We start from the raw sequence: 22,710 nt of genomic DNA on the forward strand, positions 1-22,710 counted from the left end.
ATTGGAGAGCTTTCTCTGAACCAACATGTTCGATTTGAGTGTTTAATACTCCACCAATAAACTACAGAGTTACGAAGAAGACGGCTTTAAGAAGAAACTTTTCTATTGGTGTTCTGAGAAGAAACTTTTTATTAGAAATCGGATTGAGAAGAACTTTTTTTAAGAACCCATGTTAAAAAGAAACGTAAGCGTAAGAAATGATGGTGATAAGTGCGTTTTTATAGGAAACTCTTTGAGAAGAACATTTTCTTAGAGAAATTTATTAAGAATAAAATTTTATACAGAAATCTGTTTAAAGAAATTATATAGAAACTTTTTTTAGCAGACACTTTTTTAACAAAGAACTTGAACTTTTCTATTGAATATTGCCCTGAGAACAAACTTTTCTTTGGAATTTTATCCGGAGAATGAAAGTTTATACTGAAAACCTTTTCGCATGAAACTTTTCTATAGAAAACTACTTTGAGAAGACATTTATATAGAAAATGGAAAACTGTATACGGAAAAAAAAGAACACGCAATTTTCTATAGAAAAATTGTTTTTTTTAATGGAAAAAATACTGTTCTTAGAAAACTGCCTTAATAGAAACTTTTCTAAATAAGCAATTGCTTTGAAAACAGAGAAAAATTCTTGAAAAGAAACTTTTTTGTAATGAAAACTTTCTTGAAAACAAACACAAAACTTATACTTATAAAATCTTCCACAAAAAAATAATTCGGAACAATAATTTAGTTTTTTTTAATGCAGTTTTTATTTCATTTCTTTTCAAATTTGTGTTTTTTATTATTTTCATTTTCTTGTGTGTGTTTTGTTTTATTTTTTCAATAAGATACTTGTTGTTTGTTATTTCTTCTTGTTGTTTTTGCTTTTTTTAATTTAATTGTATTTTAATTATTTGCTATTAATTCATCATTGAGATACTCTGTTCGCTAAGAAAGAAGAAAATTTTGGTTTTGTTTTTTTTCACACAATCCGATACAATAATCATAATTTTCAAAAGAAATTTTGCTGTGTACAATGTTGGTTGAACTTAGGAAGAGAGTATTTCAGTTAGAGAATTTTACAAATTATTTATTGGGTTTTTGTTTTTATATCCAAGTAGTTTTAGTTTTTGTTTAGTAAAATAATCTCAAACATGACGTCGACTACTGTTTTGTAAATGTTGATGGAGATTTTTATTAAATATACATCAGGCATCTCCGGAGCCACCGACAGCGACAACATTTCCCCCATTATTGTTGGGACCACCAGATTTGGGTGTATAGACGGTGGCATTAGGATCTAAATTGGAACCGTTTGGATTGCCAACACCGTTAGAAACTTGAGGACATGTTACTAACACCGAGGTGGCCACCGAAACGGGTACAACTCCAGCACATTGCTGTTGTTGCTGCTGTTGTTGTTGATGTTGTTGATGCTGTTGTTGCTGCTGTTGTTGTTGATGTTGCTGCTGCTGTTGAGAATGTGTGGTAACAACATATTCCCCGGACAAAGTTTGCTGCACATAATCAGATGTTGAGGCTGAAACAATCACACGTCCTGTTAGTTGTTGTTGGGCTTGAGCTGCACTAAGGCTGGTTAGCATAGGAGAAGCTGGACCGGGACCCGTTTGTAGCGGTGGTGTATCATTCATGCGTAACATAGAACTGGCACCGGTTGAGCTACAAGCGGGCAAACATAAAGTATCAGTGGGCATGACCGCTAACAGTTGGGCAATTTTTGCCTTAAGATCATGCACCTCATCTTCCTTGGAGCGACGTAGGCCTTTTAAAAGTATAATACAAATTTCATAATAATAAAAATTTCATAAAATTTTTTTATAATTACTTTCTGATATTTCCAATTGTCGTTTGGCATCCCCCAGAGCTGAGAATAAGTCCAGCTTAACTCTCGTCTCTGCCGAGAGATTTTTCTCCAAAGTGCAATTCTTGTCTTGCATAGCGGCCAAAGCGTTCATTAAAACATCAGTGCCCGGTTGTATGGAATCACGATTACGTATCTCCTGCTCAAACATACGCAACTGAAACGAATCAAATAAAAGTTAATAGAAATTTATTGATTTTATTATATAAGTAAAAAACACACTACAGACCTCTTGTTCCCATTTCCGTCCATGTTGTTCGGCCATTTGTTTAGCTTCTTCAGCCATTTTTAAATCACGTCTTAGCTGTTTAATTTCCTCCTCCATCTGTTGTTTCCTCTGTTTACACTGCGAACTGCATTCGGGTCGCGCTGCCTTCTCTTCAGCCAATTTACGTGCCTTCTTCTCGTTATTGAGTTGAGCATCTAATGACTGTTTCTGCCGCCTCTCCTCGGCTAAACGCCTTTCGACCGTCTGCAATTGCATCATGTCATTGTGCCGGGCATTGGTCAATTCGTGTAAACGTTTCTCCAGTTCATCACATTCTTTCTGTTTGGCCTGCAAACAGGATTTTGTCGTCATATTTGTGTCCAATTTTTGTCTCAACTCGTTTTCGATCTGTTTCATGTGACTGATTTCCGAACGATATTTCTTTACATCAGCCTCTAATTTAAGACAGGATTCACAGATCTTTGAGACAACCTTAGAAGCTAAATGAGATATGGTAGATGTGGCCGAATTACCGGATACACCCGAAGATGAAGAAGACGAAGTACTCGACGAGGAAGAGGAAACCGATGAAGCATCGGAATTGTGATGATGATTATTATGAGTATCCTTAGTTGTGTTGTTATGATTCTCTTTGTTAGAAGAGTCTTTTGTATGAGAATGATGATTATTATTATTATTGTTGTTGCTGCTATTACTGCTGTTGTTATTATTATTGTTGTGATGGTGATTGTCTTTGGAAGCATTATCCTTCTTAGAACGATTACGGCGTCCTAAATAAATGAATTTCGATAAAAACAATATCTTAAAAAAAGAGCATTAGTTATCCTACCTTTGGTTTTCTCCACCGGTTCCACTGTTACAACATCTTCCGTATCCAAATGTGAATTTACATTGCCATTAACATTATATGCTGACGACGCTGTGGAAGTATTCGACTTTTTATTCGATTTTTGTTGGGATTCTTGAAAAGAGCAAAAAAATGTTTTAAATTTTGAAATATATTTAATCTAAAACTGAAATGAACTAAAACTAAACTAGATTAGAACTAGAATTGAACTAGAATTGAACTAGAACTGAACTAGAACTGAACTAGAACTGAACTAGAACTGAACTAGAACTGAACTAGAACTGAACTAGAACTGAACTAGAACTGAACTAGAACTAAACTAGAACTAAACTAGAACTAAACTAGAACTAAACTAGAACTAAACTAGAACTAAACTAGAACTAAACTAGAACTAAACTAGAACTAAACTAGAACTAAACTAGAACTGAACTAGAACTGAAATAAAACTGACCTAAAACTGAACTAGGAACTCAACTAGATCTAAGTTGCATTCCTATAATTTTGCAATTCCTTCACTCACCATGTTTATCTTTTGGTTGCTGCTGATGATAATTATTATCCCATTCAGATGATTTCTCCTTATTATTGTTATTGTTGTGATTTTGTTGCTGCTGCTGATGATGTGTATTGCTTTCATTGCCCTGATTCAATTGATGATAGTTGTTTTTGTTATTGGTTTTTGTGTGACTTTCATTATCACCAGCAGCTAGATTATTATGATTTGACGATGAACTACCTTTGTGTTTATTTTCTTTATCCATACTACGTCGATGGTTTTTACCGCCTCCACTGCTGCCACCGCCTATATGACCATTTGATGAGACTGTGAAAAGTTAGAGGAAATAGATATTTATATATTATGTTTTGATTTTTATGGAAAACAAAGAAAACTGATAATATAAACAAACTAAATTATCCAAAAAATTAAATGCATGCTTTTAATATTATTATGTATATAAGCTGTAAAATATTTACATTGAAATGACAAAAATTATAAGCAGGAATTAAATTGATTTTATAATATGTTTCTCAAATATATATCCTTTTAGCAAATAACACTATATAAATTTGATATTTACATGAATATAAAAACATAATTATTATGAAATAAAATATAAATAATAAAGCAAATTTTTGATTTTTTAAATAAAAGCATATAATACATATAAAATTACCACCACTACCGCCACCAATTTGTACATAGCTTTTATCATCATTAGGCGATGACGTTGATGATGCTGTTGTTAGCGTAGTAGATAAATATGAAGCTGACGTAGAAGATGTATTGTTATTATTATTATTGTTATTATTAGAAGTAGAGGAGAAAGTAGTATTAGAGGAGGAGGAATTTGAGTTGTTGGCAACACCCGTTAGAGTAGCAGATGATGCCATTGAAGCGGTACCATTTGTTGTTGTTGTAAAACTGTTACCATTGTGATTATTACTGTGAAGATGCTGCTCCTGTTGTTGATGGTGATTATGCTGATGATGATGATGTTGTTGTTGCAGCTGCTGTTGTTGATTTTGTGTTAAGGCCACAGAACCATTTGCTGTAGCTATAGAATTTGATATTTGTGTATGAGCTGCAGTTAAAGAAGCTCCTGTTGCTAACGTTGTATTTCCATTATGATGATTATGTTGATTTTGTGCAGCACTACCATGACCTGCTACTACAGCAGCAACGGCATTTGTAGTATTGGAAGCATTGGTGGCCACCACAGTCTGAGTGTCTTCAGACGGTGCGGGTTCTTCTTGTGGCAGTGCTTGTTGCAATAGTTGCATATAAAATTCATTTTCTTTTGAGACCTCCCGTTGTTTACGTTGTCGCATACGATAGCCAACATAGCTTTTGAAGCCAAAACCTAATGTTACCACTGGGTAGCCAATGCTAAAATTATATAAACAGATATCCAAGGATAATGTAGGAAAATAAGAAAATGTAAATGAACATTTAGTAATTTTCTTGAAAAATACTTTTGAATTTAATTGAGAAGCAAAATATCTAATTCACTTTAAGTTCTTTAGTTCTAGTTCAGTTCTAGTTTAGTTTTAGTTCAGTTATAGTTCAGTTCTAGTTCAGTTCTAGTTCAGTTCTAGTTCAGTTCTAGTTCAGTTCTAGTTCAGTTCTAGTTCAGTTCTAGTTCAGTTCTAGTTCAGTTCTAGTTCAGTTCTAGTTCAGTTCTAGTTCAGTTCTAGTTCAGTTCTAGTACAGTTCTAGTTCAGTTCTAGTTCAGTTCTAGTTCAGTTCTAGTTCAGTTCTAGTACAGTTCTAGTTCAGTTCTAGTTCAGTCGCTGTTCCGTTATAGTTCAGTTCCATGATCTTTATAACAACTTTTATTTATATACTCACCAATGTGCTGCAAACGGCCTACATAAATCTAAATGTGGCATATGTCTGCTATCCTTCCATCTTATACCAGCCTCTAAATATACAAATAACATCCACAATATTATGGTGGGCAAGCAAATGCCTTTATCTATCAAATGGTTAAAAGAAAATATAATTTTAAAATAAATTCAAAGATAAATATAAATTTCATTTACCTGTATGCCAAACATATTGTACCCAAACATATGTGCTGGCGGCAAATAATAACCAATTAACTGGTATAAAGAATAAACAAACCAAATCGGATGTTATAGCAATACAAACAAACAATACCGAAAATGCCTGTAAATAAAGTAAATCAAAGAGAAATAAATAAATTGCACATACATACATAAAAAAACATAAAAGTTACAACATACCAATCCTTTATATTTAAATGAATCATGTACGGAGCGCAGTAGTAACCAAAAGGGCCATAAAAATTCAAAACGGAACATAAACATAAAATCTGCAGTTATCACAATTGCCCATAGTACTAAAAATTTCATATACAATACGGTTGTGCTGTAAATAGATGAAAAAGGAATCATATTATATATTGTAATGGTGTTTGCTTTTAGTTTGTCACTGTTTGTCGCGCATCAATCTTTTAGTTGGTTACTAATTTGTTTACTTGAGGTAAATATTTAATGGTTATTTAAACGTCTGTAAGGCCACCGCTATAAGTTAGTTAATAATAGTCTTTTGTTTAATAAATATATACAAACAAAAACAAAAAAGTATAAAGTCAATACATTAAAGTGTTTTAATAATGCACGTTTTGTATTGACTAAGTATCAAATTTAGTGGGTTTTAATGTGGTAATAAATAAGATTTATTAACAATTAAAAATAGATTTAAATATTTTTATGGATAAAATAAATGTTTTTTTATAAAGATATTGAAACAAGTCCAGACTATATGAAGAGACCATTGACTAGACAATTGTCTAAACCAGAGACACAATTACAATATGATAAACATTATGGAATAGCCTATAAACAAAATTTAAGAGTAGACATCCAATTTATCTAGAATTTGCCGCTGCATATATATGTATGTATTCTATAAAAATTATATTTTGTTGTTCCTTTTAAAAACTTTCTTTTAGCAAATTGTTTAAAAAGTTAATTCAATTAAATATTTTATATAGCAGCATTTTAAAGATAAACTAAACTTTGCTCGTGTCATCAATCATAAAATTGTCTTAAAATTTAAGATTAAGTAACAAAGTACAAAGGGGAACAGAAATTCTTTACTATTATATAACCGGAGAGATAATCGAGTAATAATTGTTTCTTAAATAGGTTATAAATATAATACTAATTATTCTAATGATATTTGCTACATATTTTCTTTTTGTTGCTCAAACATTGATAAGGTGTGAATAAGTAGTAAACGATTTGAATAAATAAAAGCGAAATTTATTTTTAAAACATATATAAATATTTAAATTTTCTATAATCTGTTAAGTTCTTTACATAGTCTATAATCTAGCCAATAGCCTCTTCTATATCTTAGTCTATAATCAAGCCTTAGTTAAGAATATTGTCCAGTAAACCAGTCTAGTCTATTGTTTAGTCTAGTCTATAGTCTAGTCTACAGTCTAGTCTACAGTCTAGTCTATAGTTTAGTCTATAGTCTAGTCTATAGTCTAGTCTATAGTCTAGTCTATAGTCTAGTCTATAGTCTAGTCTATAGTCTAGTCTATAGTCTAGTCTATAGTCTAGTCTATAGTCTAGTCTATAGTCTAGTCTATAGTCTAGTCTATAGTCTAGTCTAGTCTATAGTCTAGTCTAGTCTGTAGTCTAGTCTATAGTGTAGTCTAGTCTAGTCTAGTCTATAGTCTAGTCTATAGTCTAATCTAGTCTATAGTCTAGTCTAGTCTATAGTCTAGTATAGTCTATATTATAGTCTAGTCTAGTCTAGTCTAGCCTAGTCTATAGTCTAGTCTATAGTATAGTCTATAGTCTAGTCTATAGTCTAGTCTATAGTCTAGTCTATAGTCTAGTCTATAGTCTAGTCTATAGTCTAGTCTATAGTCTAGTCTATAGTCTAGTCTATAGTCTAGTCTATAGTCTAGTCTATAGTTTAGTCTATAGTCTAGTCTATAGTCTAGTCTATAGTCTAGTCTATAGTCTAGTCTATAGTCTAGTCTATAGTGTAGTCTATAGTGTAGTCTATAATCTAGTCTATAGTCTAGTCTATAGTGTAGTCTATAGTGTAGTCTATAATCTAGTCTATAGTCTAGTCTATAGTCTAGTCTATAGTCTAGTCTATAGTCTAGTCTATAGTCTAGTCTATAGTCTAGTCTATAGTCTAGTCTATAGTCTAGTCTATAGTCTAGTCTATAGTCTAGTCTAGTCTATAGTCTAGTCTATAGTCTAGTCTATAGTCTAGTCTATAGTCTAGTCTATAGTCTAGTCTATAGTCTAGTCTATAGTCTAGTCTATAGTCTAGTCTATAGTCTAGTCTATAGTCTAGTCTATAGTCTAGTCTATAGTCTAGTCTATAGTCTAGTCTATAGTCTAGTATATAGTCTAGTCTATTGTCTAGTCTATTGTCTAGTCTATAGTCTAGTCTATAGTCTGGACTATAGTGTAGTCTAGTCTATAGTCTAGTTTATAGTCTGATCTATAAACTAGTCTATAGTCTAGCCTATAGTCTAGTCTATAGTCTAGCCTATAGTCTAGTCTATAGTCTAGTCTATAGTCTACTCTATAGTCTCGTCTATAGTCTAGTCTATAGTCTAGTCTATAAACTAGTCTATAATCTTGTCTATAATCTAGTCTATAATCTAGTCTATAGTCTGGACTATAGTGTAGTCTAGTCTATAGTCTAGTCTAAATAGTCAAGTCTAAAGTGTAGTCCAGTCTGATCAGTTCTATATTCTAATCTATAATTTTGTTTATAGTCTAGTCCAAAGTTTGGGTTATGGTCTAGTCTATAGTCCAATATACAGTTTTAAACTTACCTGCCATACATGCTTTCCGTTATTTTGTTACGTTTTATAGGTCTCCGTAGTTTGCCGCAATCGGCATTACGACGCTTCATTTTGAAATTTGTAATTTTTTCAATTTATAAAATTAACCGTTTTGAAAAAAAATAAAATATTTCAGTTTTTTTCTCTGTGTTTCTTTGATTTCTTGTTGATTTTCTTTGTCGTTCAAACAAAACAAAACTTTCAATTTATCGTATTCTCTAGTGTTTATTTTCTAATTTCCAATATAGAAACGTATTTTTGTAGTTAATTTTAATTCATTTAACGTATTATAGCTTATTTTTTTTTTTGGGTCTTCAATTTTCTGCTGTAAAAGAAGAATAAAATTTTAGTAGCAGAGAGATACTAATGTCGAGCGCGCTGTACAAGACAGTGTGACGACAAACGTGTAGGGGGTAATAATTATTTAACAATCAAACAAATTAGTAGATGATGCACTAATGAGAGCACGCGAAAATGAAATTCTTCCAACATACAACAACTACAACACCTTATTCTTATAATTGTTAGTTAATTTTGTTGTTGTTGTTGATGTTGTTAGTATTATTGCTGTTGTTATAGTTTTAAATTTCAAGTGTATATTAAGTATTATCGTTTTATTTTCTGCTCTGTTTATAGACTTGGCTATTTTTATATTATAGAACTAATATAGTTGTTGTTGTTATTGTTCTTTTATGCTGATTTTGATTTTGATGGTTTATGTAGATTTACCACTTTTGTCAAAGGAATTCTTTTGTTGTTGTTTTTTTTTTTGAATTATTATTATGTTGACAGGTTTTTGTTTAAATACATACTTTCTGTTGCTGTTTTTTTTATTTCAAAACATATTTAGCATGTTGTTGTTGTTGCTTTTATTATTGGTTAAAATTATATCAGCATTAATAGTTAATAGCCTTTTTTACATTCACATATACATAGCTCTTCCAAAACAAAAACAAACAAATAATTGTATTGTTGTTGTTTAGTATATTTAACGTATTTCTAAAGCTTTTTTTGTATTTTAATGTTTACATTAGTAAAATACTCTTTAATTTTTCTTATATTTCTTCTCCTTCTTATTGTTGCCCTCTTTTAGTTAAGGTTGTTGTTTTTATTTGCTGTTTGTTTATGTTTGCTTTATTTTCTTCTCTCAGTTGTTGTTTATTTGCAAACTGAATAAATATTCCTTGTTGTTATTGTTGTTTTAGATCTATCTGTAATTAGAAAGAATGCAAATATATATTTAAATAAAAAAATACATACATACATATAAAATTTAAATGTTATTCATTTCTTTTACAAAAAACAAGTAATATTTCTATATTTGGCTGTGCCGAATCTTATATACCCTTCACCAAGTATGTTTTAAATAACAGTTTTTTGTTTATTTTGTATCTCTGCACACATGCCACACATAACATACACAAAAACGGTAGCAGAAAGAAATATTAACCGTTGTACTGTAATACTACCAAACTGTAGGGTTCTATAGTTGAAACGAAAAGTCGACTTTTCGACTTTTTGCATTTTATGAAAAGTCGATTTTTCGACTTTTTTCATTTAATTAAAAGTCGATTTTTCGATTTTTAATATTTTATAAATAGTCGACTTTTCGACTTTTTCCGACTTTTTTCGACTATTTCCGACTATTTTTGACTTTTTTCCGACTTTCCGACTTTTCGACTTTTTTCGACTTTTTTCGACTTTTCGACTTTTTCCGACTTTTTTCGACTTTTTTCGACTATTTTTGACTTTTTTCCGACTTTTCGACTTTTTCCGACTTTTTTCGACTTTTTGACTATTTTCGACTTTTTCCGACTTTTCCGATTTTTCGACTATTTTCGACTTTTTCCGACTTTTCGACTTTTTCCGACTTTCCGACTTTTTTCGACTCTTTCCGACTTTTCGACTTTTTTCATAGACGATAGTCGAGTTATCGACTTTTTTGGAACAAAATAATCGACTTCGACTTTTTTCGACAAAAGTATTACCAACATTTTACTGCTTTATCTCCTTGTTCTTGTTATACCCACTTACCTTCGTGAGAACAGAACAGCATGCAAACACACAAAAAAAATGCACAGCTGAATAAAACCAAATACAGCTCCACACGCATCTTTATCCAATTCACAGTGTTGTTGTTGCTTTTTTAACAAAGCATGAAAAAAATTTGGCTTTTTTGATGAAATTTTCAGAGGTTATCTCGGATTTTTGCTCATATCTCCGTTATTTATAAACCGATTTTGCTGATTTTAAATAGCGATCTTCTCGAAAGCAGGTCTAACTGAATTATTGAAGATTCGGATCTCGCCGATATCTGGGGACCTCTAAAAACTGATTTCAATAGACAGACAGACAGACGGACATGGCTAAATCGACTCCGCTATCTATAAGGATCCAGAATATATATACTTTATAGGGTCGGAAAATTATATTATAGAAATTACAAACGGAATGACAAACTTATATATACTATTCTCACGAAGGTGAAGGGTATAATTAAACAAAACATTTCTATTTAAACATTTCCAAGAGTTGGTGATGAGAAAGGTGAAAAAAGAATAACAACAGAATGCAAACAAATTACATAAATTTTACTTTCAAATGTCAATGTTTTTGTTTTGCATTTTATACGTTTGGTATTAATTCTTTAAGCTATTTTTAAATATTTATTTCTTTATAGAATATTTTTTTGCACTTTTAAGCATTAAATAGAAAAGTTGAATCATTAAATAAATTAATCAATATTATTTAGTTATATGTATTAAATGTTTACAACTATTAATTCTAAAGTTTAAATAAGATAAAATTGTGTTTGTTTTTGTTTTTAAACAATTTGGTCATTTTTTTATGATGATATTAAGCTAAAAATAGAAGTTAACAAAATGTTAAATTTATAAACTTTAAACAGCTGTTTAAAAACAGTTTTGTAATTTATAGGGATTGTGCAAAATTGTTTATTTATTTGACTTGTCTATGATATCAGTGTAAAGTTTTCATTCTAAAGAAATGTAAATTTCAATCTTGTTCTATAGTTTTCCATAGTTTAGCTAACTTTTCTGATCAAATCTTGATCTTTATATAAGACAGGTGTCAGTATATAGACCATTTAATGTTGCCTATATAGGTATAGTATAGTCACTAGATATGTTTATGGTATTATCTATTGATTAACCTCAAATCTTGTCTACAGATAAGTCTATATTAATTTTAATAGATTAGTCTATAATCTTGCCAAAAAATTAATATAAAGTCTTGTCTAAATTAATATGCCTGTCATGAGATAAGTCTATAGTGCAGTCTATAGATGAGGCTCTAGTATTGCATAGAGCTTAGTCTTGTCTATGGAGCGTTTAATAATTTTGTCTATAGTTCACTCTGCAGTGAAGCATAAATACCATTCTGTAGCTCTGTCTATATCTTGTACATATATCAGTGAGCAGTACATATTCTAGTCTACAGTTAATTCAATTCTAGTTCTAGTTCAGTTTTAGTTCAGTTCTAGTTCAGTTCTAGGTCAGTTCTAGTTCAGTTCTAGTTCAGTTCTAGTTCAGTTCTAGTTCAGTTCTAGTTCAGTTCTAGTTCAGTTCTAGTTCAGTTCTAGTTCAGTTCTAGTTCAATTCTAGTTCAGTTCTAGTTCTGTTCTAGTTCAGTTTTAGCTCAGTTCTATTTCATTTCTAGTTCAGTTCTAGTTCAGTTCTAGTTCAGTTCTAATTCAGTTCTAGTTCAGTTCTAGTTCAGTTCTAGTTAAGTTCTAGTTAAGTTCTAGTTCAGTTCTAGTTCAGTTCTAGTTCAGTTCTAGTTCAGTTCTAGTTCTAGTTCAGTTCTAGTTCAGTTCTAGTTCAGTTCTAGTTCAGTTCTAGTTCCGTTCTAATCCAGTTCTAGTTCGGTTCTAGTCCAGTTCTAGTTCAGTTCTGGTTCAGTTCTGGTTCAGTTCTGGTTCAGTTTTAGTTCAGTTCTAGTTGAGTTCTAGTTCAGGTCTAGTTCAGTTCTAGTTCAGTTCTAGTTCAGTTCTAGTTCAGTTCTAGTTCAGTTCTAGTTCAGTTCTATTTCAGTTCAGTTCTAGTTCAGTTCTAGTTCAGTTCTAGTTCAGTTCTAGTTCAGTTTTAGTTCAGTTCTAGTTCAGTTCTAGTTCAGATCTAGTTCAGTTCTAGTTCAGTTCTAGTTCAGTTCTAGTTCAGTTCTAGTTCAGTTCTAGATCAGTTCTAGTTCAGTTCTAGTTCAGTTCTAGTTCAGTTCTAGTTCAGTTCTAGTTCAGTTCTAGTTCAGTTCTAGTTCTGTTCTAGTTCATTTCTAGTTCAGTTCTAGTTCAGATCTAGTTCAGTTCTAGTTCAGTTCTAGTTCAGTTCTAGTTCAGTTCTAGTTCAGTTCTAGTTCAGTTCTAGTTCAGTTCTAGTTCAGTTCTAGTTCAGTTCTAGTTCAGTTCTAGTTCAGTTCTAGTTCAGTTCTAGTTCAGTTCTAGTTCAGTTCTAGTTCAGTTCTAGTTCAGTTCTAGTTCAGTTCTAGTTCAGTTCTAGTTCAGTTCTAATTCAGTTCTAGTTCAGTTCTAGTTCAGTTCTAGTTCAGTTCTAGTTCAGTTCTAGTTCAGTTCTAGTTCAGTTCTAGTTCAGTTTTAGTTCAGTTCTAGTTCAGTTCTAGTTCAGTTCTAGTTCAGTTCTAGTTCAGTTCTAGTTCAATTCTAGTTCAGTTCTAGTTCTGTTCTAGTTCAGTTTTAGTTCAATTCTAGTTCAGTTCTAGTTCTGTTCTAGTTCAGTTTTAGCTCAGTTCTATTTCAATTCTAGTTCAGTTCTAGTTCAGTTCTAATTCAGTTCTAGTTCAGTTCTAGTTCAGTTCTAGTTCAGGTCTAGTTCAGTTCTAGTTCAGTTCTAGTTCAGTTGTAGTTCGGTTCTAGTCCAGTTCTAGTTCAGTTCTGGTTCAGTTCTGGTTCAGTTCTAGTTCAGTTCTAGTTCAGTTCTAGTTCAGTTCCAGTTCAGTTCTAGTTCAGTTCTAGTTCAGTTCTACTTCAGTTCTAGTTCAGTTCTAGTTCAGTTTTAGTTCAGTTCTAGTTCAGTTCTAGTTGAGTTCTAGTTGATTTCTAGTTGAGTTCTAGTTGAGTTCTAGTTCAGTTCTAGTTCAGTTCTAGTTCAGTTCTAGTTCAGTTCTAGTTCAGTTATAGTTATAGGTCAATAATTAATTTTTTTCAAAAATTCGATTTTCTACCAAAAATTTAGATTTTTTATCAAAAATTAAATATTTCAAAAAAATAATGATTTTTCAACAAAAATTTTAATTATCCAAAAATTTTATTTTTCAATTAAAGTTTTCTCAAAAAAAAAAAGAATGGTTAATAGAATAAAATGGTTGATTTAGAAAAAAAATCTCTTCAACATTTGAAAGTCATTAAACTTTTCCATTAAATTTCAATTTAAATTTGTAAACAAGTAAATTTATTTCAAATTTTTAAGGCATTAAAACTGTAATTAGCTTGAATATAAAAAATACAATCATTATTGAGGGAATAAATTATAATTTTTTTTTTGTTTACTGTATCTAATTATGAAATTTTTTAAAATGTGTGTACGTTTTTTTGTTTATGAAAACTTTTAAACAAGTTATTGCTTTAAATATTGCATATTTTTTGTGATTTTTTTTTCTTAATAAAACAAAATTTTGTTTTTTATATAATATAAAAAAAAAAATAAAAAAAAAATAAAAAAATTAAAAAATAAATAAAAACAAATTTTCTGAACACATTTTATAAATGAACAATATATAATTATTTAGTTCGAACACGTTTTTATAAGAAGGTTCGATGTTTATTGAAGAGGTTTTATTATCTTCATTGCTACAGATGTTTTTTTAAAAACCTTTTATTTTTAGCATTGGATTATAAAAGCAAAAGGGGTTTGAGGAGGTGTGGGAGTGTATAATAAAATAGAAAAAGTTTAAATAAAAATTACAAAAAATATTCAACAACAATTGCCAAAAAGAAATCGAATTAAATACATAACAACACAATCTGGCTGTTTAGTTTAGTATAAAATGATTATAAAATTAAGAAAAACAAGATGTTGTGTTATAACACACAAAAAAGTGGTTTTACATGAACTAAATATATAAAAAAATATATATATTTTTTTCAAAATAAATTATAAACAAAAAATCAGAAAAACTAGTTGACAGTGAGAAAAATAAAACTCAAAAGTTAAATTGTTGCAAAAAACTAAATAAAGGAAAGTGTTTTTAAAAAAAAAAGATTTATTTTCTCAATTGTCTTTAAATTTTTCACAAATTAACACTATTTTCCTTTGGGGAACACAAAGTAATTTGACTTACAAATATTTACCATGATTTCCTTTTTTAATTTTACACTATTTTCCTTTATTTCTATTCTTGTTTTGTTTAACAGTTTGTCTTTTTATCTATTTTTTTTTTTTTGTTGCATTAAAGTTACAACTTCCTGTTTCCTTGTTTTACCAATTTGTATTTAAATTTATTTTGTCAAACTAATTATTCAAAGAGCAAAAACAGAACGTAAGTTGGAATATAACCGACCGTTCGACCCTCATCATTAATTTAAGCAGCAACGTTGTATACACCTCAATGGTTTGTTATAAATGCAAGAAAAAAAACTTACGTTTTAACAACAAAATGACTGCCTTCTGCCGCCTTTAAACTTTCTTTCACAATTTCGAAATAACCAGAGATACAAACACACAGATAGTTCTTGATATGAAAAAAAACTCAATATAGTTCTCTAGCCATAGAACATATTCAATAATATGTTCTCTAAGTGAAACATGTTGTTTCTGCTTCAATGCCCGAAGATACCTAAAGGAAATAGAGACATGTTGTATTGGGTTTGTGATTGCAAAGTATGTATGTATGTATGTATGTATGTATGTATGTATGTATGTATTATGTACAAGTAGTTGGCTGGCATACAGTAGCTATAAATGAAGGTAACCTTACAAACATCATCCTTCAATCCTGTATTATCATCAGCGCCATTTTCCTACTCAACGTCATCAACATCACAAACGTCCTTCTCATCTACATACTATTAAAAAAAAAAAAGAAATACTCGGTAGTCTTCGCATACAAATCTCTAGCAACGCTATGTTTGCGACTGGTGTTGTGTTGTATGTTAACAACCAATAAAAGTGACTATAACTGGATGTGATTTTAAGGGCAGACAAGATATTTTGTATTGAATTGTAGAAGACACAACAATATAATAATCATAAAAAAGATGAAAAACAAACGAGTATTTTAAGTGGTTGCGATAAATGGTAACTACCCTACATCTATGTTTATGACAGATTTATACTTGTCAAATAAAGATAATTCTTCCTTTTTGCTTTAAATATAAATTGTCAGGAAATTTAACCAAAAAGTTACAAAATTTTAATAAAGTTCAGGAAGTGAAATTCTAGTTTAGTTCTAGTTCAGTTCTAGTTTAGTTCAAGTTCAGTTCTAGCTCAGTTCTAGTTCAGTTCTAGTTTAGTTCTAGTTCAGTTCTAGTTCAGTTCTAGTTCAGTTCTAGTTCAGTTCTAGTTCAGTTCTAGTTCAGTTCTAGTTCAGTTCTAGTTCAGTTCTAGTTCAGTTCTAGTTCAGTTCTAGTTGAGTTCTAGTTCAGTTCTAGTTCAGTTCTAGTTCAGTTCTAGTTCAGTTCTAGTTCAGTTCTAGTTCAGTTCTAGTTCATTTCTAGTTCAGTTCTAGTTCAGTTCTAGTTCAGTTCTAGTTCAGTTCTAGTTCAGTTCTAGTTCAGTTCTAGTTCAGTTTTATGTCAGTTCTAGTTCAGATCTAGTTCAGATCTAGTTCAGTTCTAGTACAGTTGTAGTTCAGTTCTACTTCAGTTCTAGTTCAGTTCTAGTTCAGTTCTAGTTCAGTTCTAGTTCAGTTCTAGTTCAGTTCTAGTTCAGTTCTAGTTCAGTTCTAGTTCAGTTCTACTTCAGTTCTAGTTTAGTTCTAGTTCAGTTCTAGTTCAGTTCTAGTTCAGTTCTAGTTCAGTTCTAGTTCAGTTCTAGTTCAGTTCTAGTTCAGTTCTAGTTCAGTTCTAGTTCAGTTCTAGTTCAGTTCTAGTTCAGTTCTAGTTCAGTTCTAGTTCAGTTCTAGTTCAGTTCTAGTTCAGTTCTAGTTCAGTTCTAGTTCAGTTCTAGTTCAGTTCTAGTTCTAGTTCAGTTCTAGTTCAGTTCTAGTTCAGTTCTAGTTCAGTTCTAGTTCAGTTCTAGTTCAGTTCTAGTTCAGTTCTAGTTCAGTTCTAGTTCAGTTCTAGTTCAGTTCTAGTTCAGTTCTAGTTCAGTTCTAGTTCAGTTCTAGTTCAGTTCTAGTTCAGTTCTAGTTCAGTTCTAGTTCAGTTCTAGTTCAGTTCTAGTTCAGTTCTAGTTCAGTTCTAGTTCAGTTCTAGTTCAGTTCTAGTTCAGTTCTAGTTAAGTTCTAGTTCAGTTCTAGTTCAGTTCTAGTTCAGTTCTAGTTCAGTTCTAGTTAAGTTCTAGTTCAGTTCAAGTTCTTAATTTTCTATTTTAGTTTTTTTCAAATTTTCCAACAAATTTTATATACATTTCAATAGGTTATAGTTAACAATAATTATTATACAAAGGAGTAGCAGAGAAGGTTGAGTGTATTGACATTATTGCTTGGCTATGCATTATTAATTATTGCCACAGCAAATCTAATTAAAAAAGGAAATTAAAGACTGGAAAAAATAAATAACAACAAGAACGAAATAGAAAATATACATACATACATATATGTTTAAACATTATAAAAATGTATGTTAATGCAACTAAAAGGAAAAAAATCTATCTAGTGTTCAAATAATTTAATAAACCAGCTAAAAATAGTTAACAATTTTTATCATAACATTAGAAAATTCTGTATTAAAGAATAATTTACCAGAGAGAAAGAGGCAAAGAGAGAAATGGAAAATTAAATATAAAGCAACAGGAAAATCATTAAATGATACAAAAATAGAAAAAATATAAATAATTAAAATAAATTGGAGGAAAATAACGTAAAATATATTTATTTAAAGTAAAATGAATGTTATGAAAATTATATAGCAAAACGGAAACGGAAATGTTTCAGTCATATTGTTTATAAGATGAGAGTAGGTAGGTAAGTATGTACATCCATACATACATATTTTGTTAGCATAACTTTGTGGCTCATAAATAACAATAACAACTAAAGAGAAGACGTAGAAGCTGTGTAACAAAAGCAAATTGTAAAAATATATAAAAATGTTTATCCACAAAAATATATAAATTTATATGTGTGTTTGTATTGTTTTTGGGGGTTGAATAGAAAACAGGTTTTTATATACAAATTTTGTTTTACTTTACTTATGCTCCACTAGAGGTGAGATCCTGACATTTGTTTTACTCTTTTTGTGTGCATGATAAAACATGTTGTCTATGCTAATGAATCACAGTGGAGACAACAAGTGGAGGGTATTGAGAGGGTAGTTTTTTTTATTAGATATAAATTTATTCATTGATAAGGGCAGCATTTAATTGGACAGAACTTTCAGTAATTGTTTAGAGTTTTTGACAAAATAAGTACCTACATATGTATTAAAGAAAATAAATAATAAAAAATACTAAATCAATAAAAATGAAAAATCAATAATATAGAAAGCTAAGAATAGTAATATTTTTAGGCTCTTCGCCAAAGAAGTCCAAGGAGATTGCTTATTATGTTGACTAACTGGGTCATGTTTTGGTTTTTACAAAAAAAAAGTATTTATCTAAAACGGTCATCTTTATGAAGTTATGGAGATGATTTACATACATGTGAGAGAAGTTAATTATAGTTTGAGATGTTTTAAAGAGTAGAGATTAGGAGCAAAAAAGCCTAAATTAGAAATGAACTAGAAGTAATCAAGATGTTAACAAGAACTGAATTAGAACTGAAATCGAACTGGAGTCGAACTGATCAAGATGTCAACTAGAACTGAAATAGAAATGAACTAGAACTGAACTAGAACTAAAATAGAACTTATATAGAACTGAACAAGAACTGAACTAGAACTGAACTAGAACTGAACTAGAACTGCACTAGAACTGAACTAGAACTGAACTAAAACTGAACTAGAACTAAACCAGAACTAAACTAGAACTGAAATAGAACTGAAATAGAACTGATATAGAACTGAACTAGAACTAAACTAGAACTAAACTAGAACTGAACTAGAACTGAACTAGAACTGAACTAGAACTGAACTAGAACTGAACTAGAACTGAACTAGAACTGAACTGAATTAGAACTGAACTAGAACTGAACTAGAACTGAACTAGAACTGAACTAGAACTGAACTAAATAAAAATTGGTCTTATTAAATGGATTTCTTGTTAAAAATTTTAATTGAAATGAGAAATATTTTTACTCACTATTATCTCATACCTGTTGGAAGTTGTTAAATTAGATTTGATTCTTTAGATTCCAATAAATCTTTCACACAAATTTAACAAAATATCGTATTATTTCATCAAACATATTGTTGCTTTTTCACAATTTATTTTAAAATTATTATTGTTTTTTTCGGTTATTAATGCGTTTTTTACTCACAACTATTTGACGTCATAATTAAAACTAAAAAGAAACACCATCATCATCAGAGAATATATTTCACAATTATTTTTCGTACTGAACTTGGAAAATCAAGGTAAACATGTCATAAATTAAACACAAAATATAAACATTAATAAAAAAAAATTAACAAAAAAATATACACATAAAATTCACACAAGGATTAATCACAGAAAAAAATAAAAGTATAAAAACATGATGAAATAACTACAATGAGAGCGGAAATAGAAAAGGAACCAAGAACAAAAAAAACAGCATCCACATTTAAATGAATAAGGAATTAATAAGGAAAAAGGAAAAGAAAATCAAAAATAAAAGAAAAAATAAACAAAACCAAGAAAATGCCAAACATTAATGTAATGACATTAGGCCACTTTTTTAACAGACACAAAAACAACAAGAAACACTAAATATAAACGTCATAATAATAACATTATTAACTTCATTGTACAACTTGTACAACAAACACCCACACTACAGCAACAATAAAATACACAATTTGCCGTATTCAATTGTAGAGAAAAGAGAGTGTTGTGTTATGTTGTTGTTATTAAACAGGCCTACTGTCAAAAAACACACAAAAACAAAACATACAAAACACAAATTTTCATACAACAACTACAAAATTTACAGGAAAGTGGCGCAAATGCAAAAAATAAAAAAAAAAACAAATAAAAAAGAAAAAATATGAAAATTATGACAAAACGGAAAATCAGAGAACATAATAATGGGGAAAAAATAAGGAAAAGCAATTCCAGAAACGAAAAAAAACGGATAGACCGTATATTTTTTGTAACATAATGATGATGCTACACTTCTAATATAAAAATATAGAAAAAATATAAAAATGTTAAAAAAATCCTTAACATTTTACATTTATTCCTTTTGCAGCACTTTTTTAATATTTTTTTACACTTTCTTTTTTTCGTCTGTTTAACTTTTTTTATAAAATCTATATTTTTTTAACTCCACTTTTTTGTATTATAGGTATTTTTTACATGTTAGCCATACGTACAATAATTTTTTGTTGTAATATTTTCGCTTAAAAAAGCCTTTTACACACTGCTGCTACAATTTTTTTATCGTTTTGTGCTCTTTTTTTATTTCGTTGCCTACGTTTTTTTTTTCTTACAAATTTTGTATGTATAATTTTAACTTTTTTTTTGTTTATTCTTTTAATTTGTTTAAAATATTTATGGTATTTTTGTATATATTATAATTTAATTTTTCACAAACACTGTGTATATTATTTTATTATTAGTTTTTTTTAAATATATTTTTGCAACTTTTTCTCCTTTTAATACAAAACAGCAGAAAATTTCTTGCTTCTTCTTGTTCTACAAGATTTTCTTCTCACCACTGATGTTTGCTGCTCACCACCAACAATTTTTGCTGAGTTTGACACACAAACACGTATAAGACATATGGAAATGACTTTGCTGAGATACCCCACCATTAAGTTTACTGCTCAGTACGTATAGAAAAAAACAGATTTGCTCAGATTGAGCAAAATTCTCACCACCAAAAAAGTACTGCCAAGTTTTTAGTGTAAAGTTGGTGTATCAGAGTTGTATTTTGCAAGAAAAATACATACTTTTCAGTTGAAAATATAGGGTTTTACAATAAATTATAAAATATTTATTATATTGCGGAATAAAAAACATACAATTTCTATAAAACATTTTGTAAATATATAAATTTTGTTTATAAAACTTTATTTGATAAAACTGCAACATAAAATTAAAGAATTTTATGTTGCAATTAAAATTTGTAGATTTAAAAATTTTAATAACAAACATTAATTCAACACAAATTTTAAAATGTTTGAATATTTACAAAAATTAAGTTTTTTTTTTTTTTTTTTTTTGAAAATATTAAAAATACATTCTATATGAAAAACTTAGTTTTTTAAGAAAAATTATAATTTTTTAAAAAATTTTATAGTAGTTAATAGGGTTTTATAAATCGACTTTCGAATAATCGAACAATTGACTTTTTGTCGTAAAAAGTCGAAAAGTCGAAGTCGACTATTTTGTGCCAAAAAAGTCGATAACTCGACTATCGTCTATGAAAAATTCGAAAAGTCGACATTGTAAATAAAAGTAGAAAAAAATCGGAAAGTCGAAAAGCAATCGTGCGGTTGCTCTCAAGTGCTGATAAGTATACCGTGCACACGGTAATACAAGCAACATGATCTGTCAAAACTTTTGGGATCGTCTAAACCCAATATATAATGAAACCATGTATGAAAATACGAAAGTAAAGCTTGAGGTCCACACTACGCGCCTTCGCGTCAAAACATTGCGTGCATCTTATATTTATTTCGTATTATAAACTTCAAGTAACTTGTGAAGCTTTTTAAGCGTAAATTTTTTTATTTTTTTAAACTGCAGTTTTCTACTGCTTTTTTTATTTTCTCATCAATAAACTCATTTCATTTTTATGTCAAAAATGTCAAAATCAGTTAAAAAAAATCGTGCGATGCTCTTAAAAGTATAAAGTAGATCTACCTATTTCTTTCGATTCAAAAAAACAAACAATTAACACAGGTATGTAAACGCATATAATAAAAGTGAAACAGTTGTTTCCATCTTATTTTGTTGTTTTTGTTGTCACACGATAATTATTCTGGAATTTTACTTTACTTTTTTATTAGACTTTTCGTACGTAAAGTTTGATCGTGTGAAATGCTTTTTATTTAGTTTTCTTTTCGCTTTGCCAATCATTTGTTATACAAGTGCTGCCAAGTTATTTAGTTTAGTCAAAAAATTTTAACGCCGTCGTCGATAATTTTCTCGACGCAATCGTCTCCACTAAAATCTCGTCTCTTTCCGGTTGTCAAATTTTTGCAAGCAGCAAGCATACTAGCTGACGAACCAGATTAATTTTAAGTTTTATTAAATAAATTTAATTATAAATAAACAAAAATGGCTTTCGGTGATGTTAAAACCCCACAAGGTCTTAAGGAATTGAACAATTTCTTGGCCAACAACAGCTACATCAATGGGTAAGTGTTGGAATGTTTAGCGCAAAACATGCCATCACATAAATGAGGTTAGGTTAAGACATGACCTCACACGTCTGCATTTATTTTTGCAAGATATATTGTGGAAGATAAATTAACTTTATACTTTTATGTTATTTTCTAGTTATGAACCCTCCAAGGCTGATTTATCTGTGTTCGAGGCTTTAGGCAAGGCCCCCACTGGTGATGTACCACACGTACAACGTTGGTACCGTCACATTGCCTCTTTCGAGGCCAGCGAAAAGGCTGCCTGGGGCGGTTCCCCCTTGCCACAAGCTGCCGGTGCCAAGCCCACCGTAGCTGCACCTGCTGCTGCTGCCGATGATGATGATGACGATGTCGATCTCTTCGGCTCCGATGACGAAGAAGATGATGCTGAAGCTGCCAAGATCCGTGAAGAACGTGTGGCCGCCTATGCTGCTAAGAAATCCAAGAAACCCGCCTTAATCGCCAAATCCTCCGTATTGCTCGATGTCAAACCCTGGGATGATGAGACCGACATGAAGGAAATGGAAAAGAACGTACGCACCATCGAAATGGACGGTCTCTTGTGGGGTGCCTCCAAATTGGTGCCAGTCGGTTATGGTATTAACAAATTGCAAATTATGTGCGTTATTGAAGATGACAAAGTATCCATTGATTTGTTGACTGAAAAGATTGAAGAATTCGAAGATTTTGTACAATCTGTCGATATTGCTGCCTTCAACAAGATCTAAACGGTAGTTTGTTAAAAAATAAAGAATAGAGATTTTTCGAAAATATTCCAAGATAATATATATGTAGCAGCATGTCATTATGCATAAAAATGCGTTAAACATCAGCATT

At 30.2% G+C, this 22,710-nt stretch overlaps 2 protein-coding genes across 6 annotated transcripts; one reads left to right on the forward strand and one right to left on the reverse strand.

Annotated features, from left to right (window-relative positions):
• Positions 1-876: 876 nt before the first annotated feature.
• On the reverse strand, positions 877-20,187 carry LOC111687697 (macoilin). 5 transcript variants are annotated; one of them, XM_046953981.1, is made up of 12 exons: positions 19,876-20,187; positions 9,104-9,502; positions 8,283-8,616; positions 5,689-5,833; positions 5,485-5,611; positions 5,291-5,417; positions 4,116-4,828; positions 3,461-3,763; positions 2,923-3,054; positions 2,094-2,863; positions 1,829-2,021; positions 877-1,765 (listed from the first exon to the last, which is right to left on the reverse strand). In XM_046953981.1, the coding sequence occupies exons 3-12, from the start codon at positions 8,360-8,362 to the stop codon at positions 1,191-1,193; spliced, it is 3,165 nt and encodes a 1,054-aa protein (XP_046809937.1). In that variant the 5' UTR covers positions 8,363-8,616; positions 9,104-9,502; positions 19,876-20,187; the 3' UTR covers positions 877-1,190. The 5 variants fall into 5 exon arrangements, with proteins under 5 accessions (XP_046809937.1, XP_046809939.1, XP_046809940.1 ...); XM_046953983.1 differs by lacking the exon at positions 9,104-9,502; XM_046953984.1 differs by having other exon boundaries at positions 4,344-4,828; positions 8,283-9,502; positions 19,876-20,186.
• Positions 20,188-21,665: 1,478 nt separating this feature from the next.
• LOC111682306 (probable elongation factor 1-beta) lies at positions 21,666-22,700 on the forward strand. Its single transcript, XM_023444223.2, has 2 exons — positions 21,666-21,867; positions 22,010-22,700. The coding sequence occupies exons 1-2, from the start codon at positions 21,788-21,790 to the stop codon at positions 22,599-22,601; spliced, it is 672 nt and encodes a 223-aa protein (XP_023299991.1). The 5' UTR covers positions 21,666-21,787; the 3' UTR covers positions 22,602-22,700.
• Positions 22,701-22,710: the final 10 nt, after the last annotated feature.

This window comes from Lucilia cuprina, chromosome 6, assembly GCF_022045245.1.
Source record: "Lucilia cuprina isolate Lc7/37 chromosome 6, ASM2204524v1, whole genome shotgun sequence".
Taxonomy (NCBI): domain Eukaryota; kingdom Metazoa; phylum Arthropoda; class Insecta; order Diptera; family Calliphoridae; genus Lucilia; species Lucilia cuprina.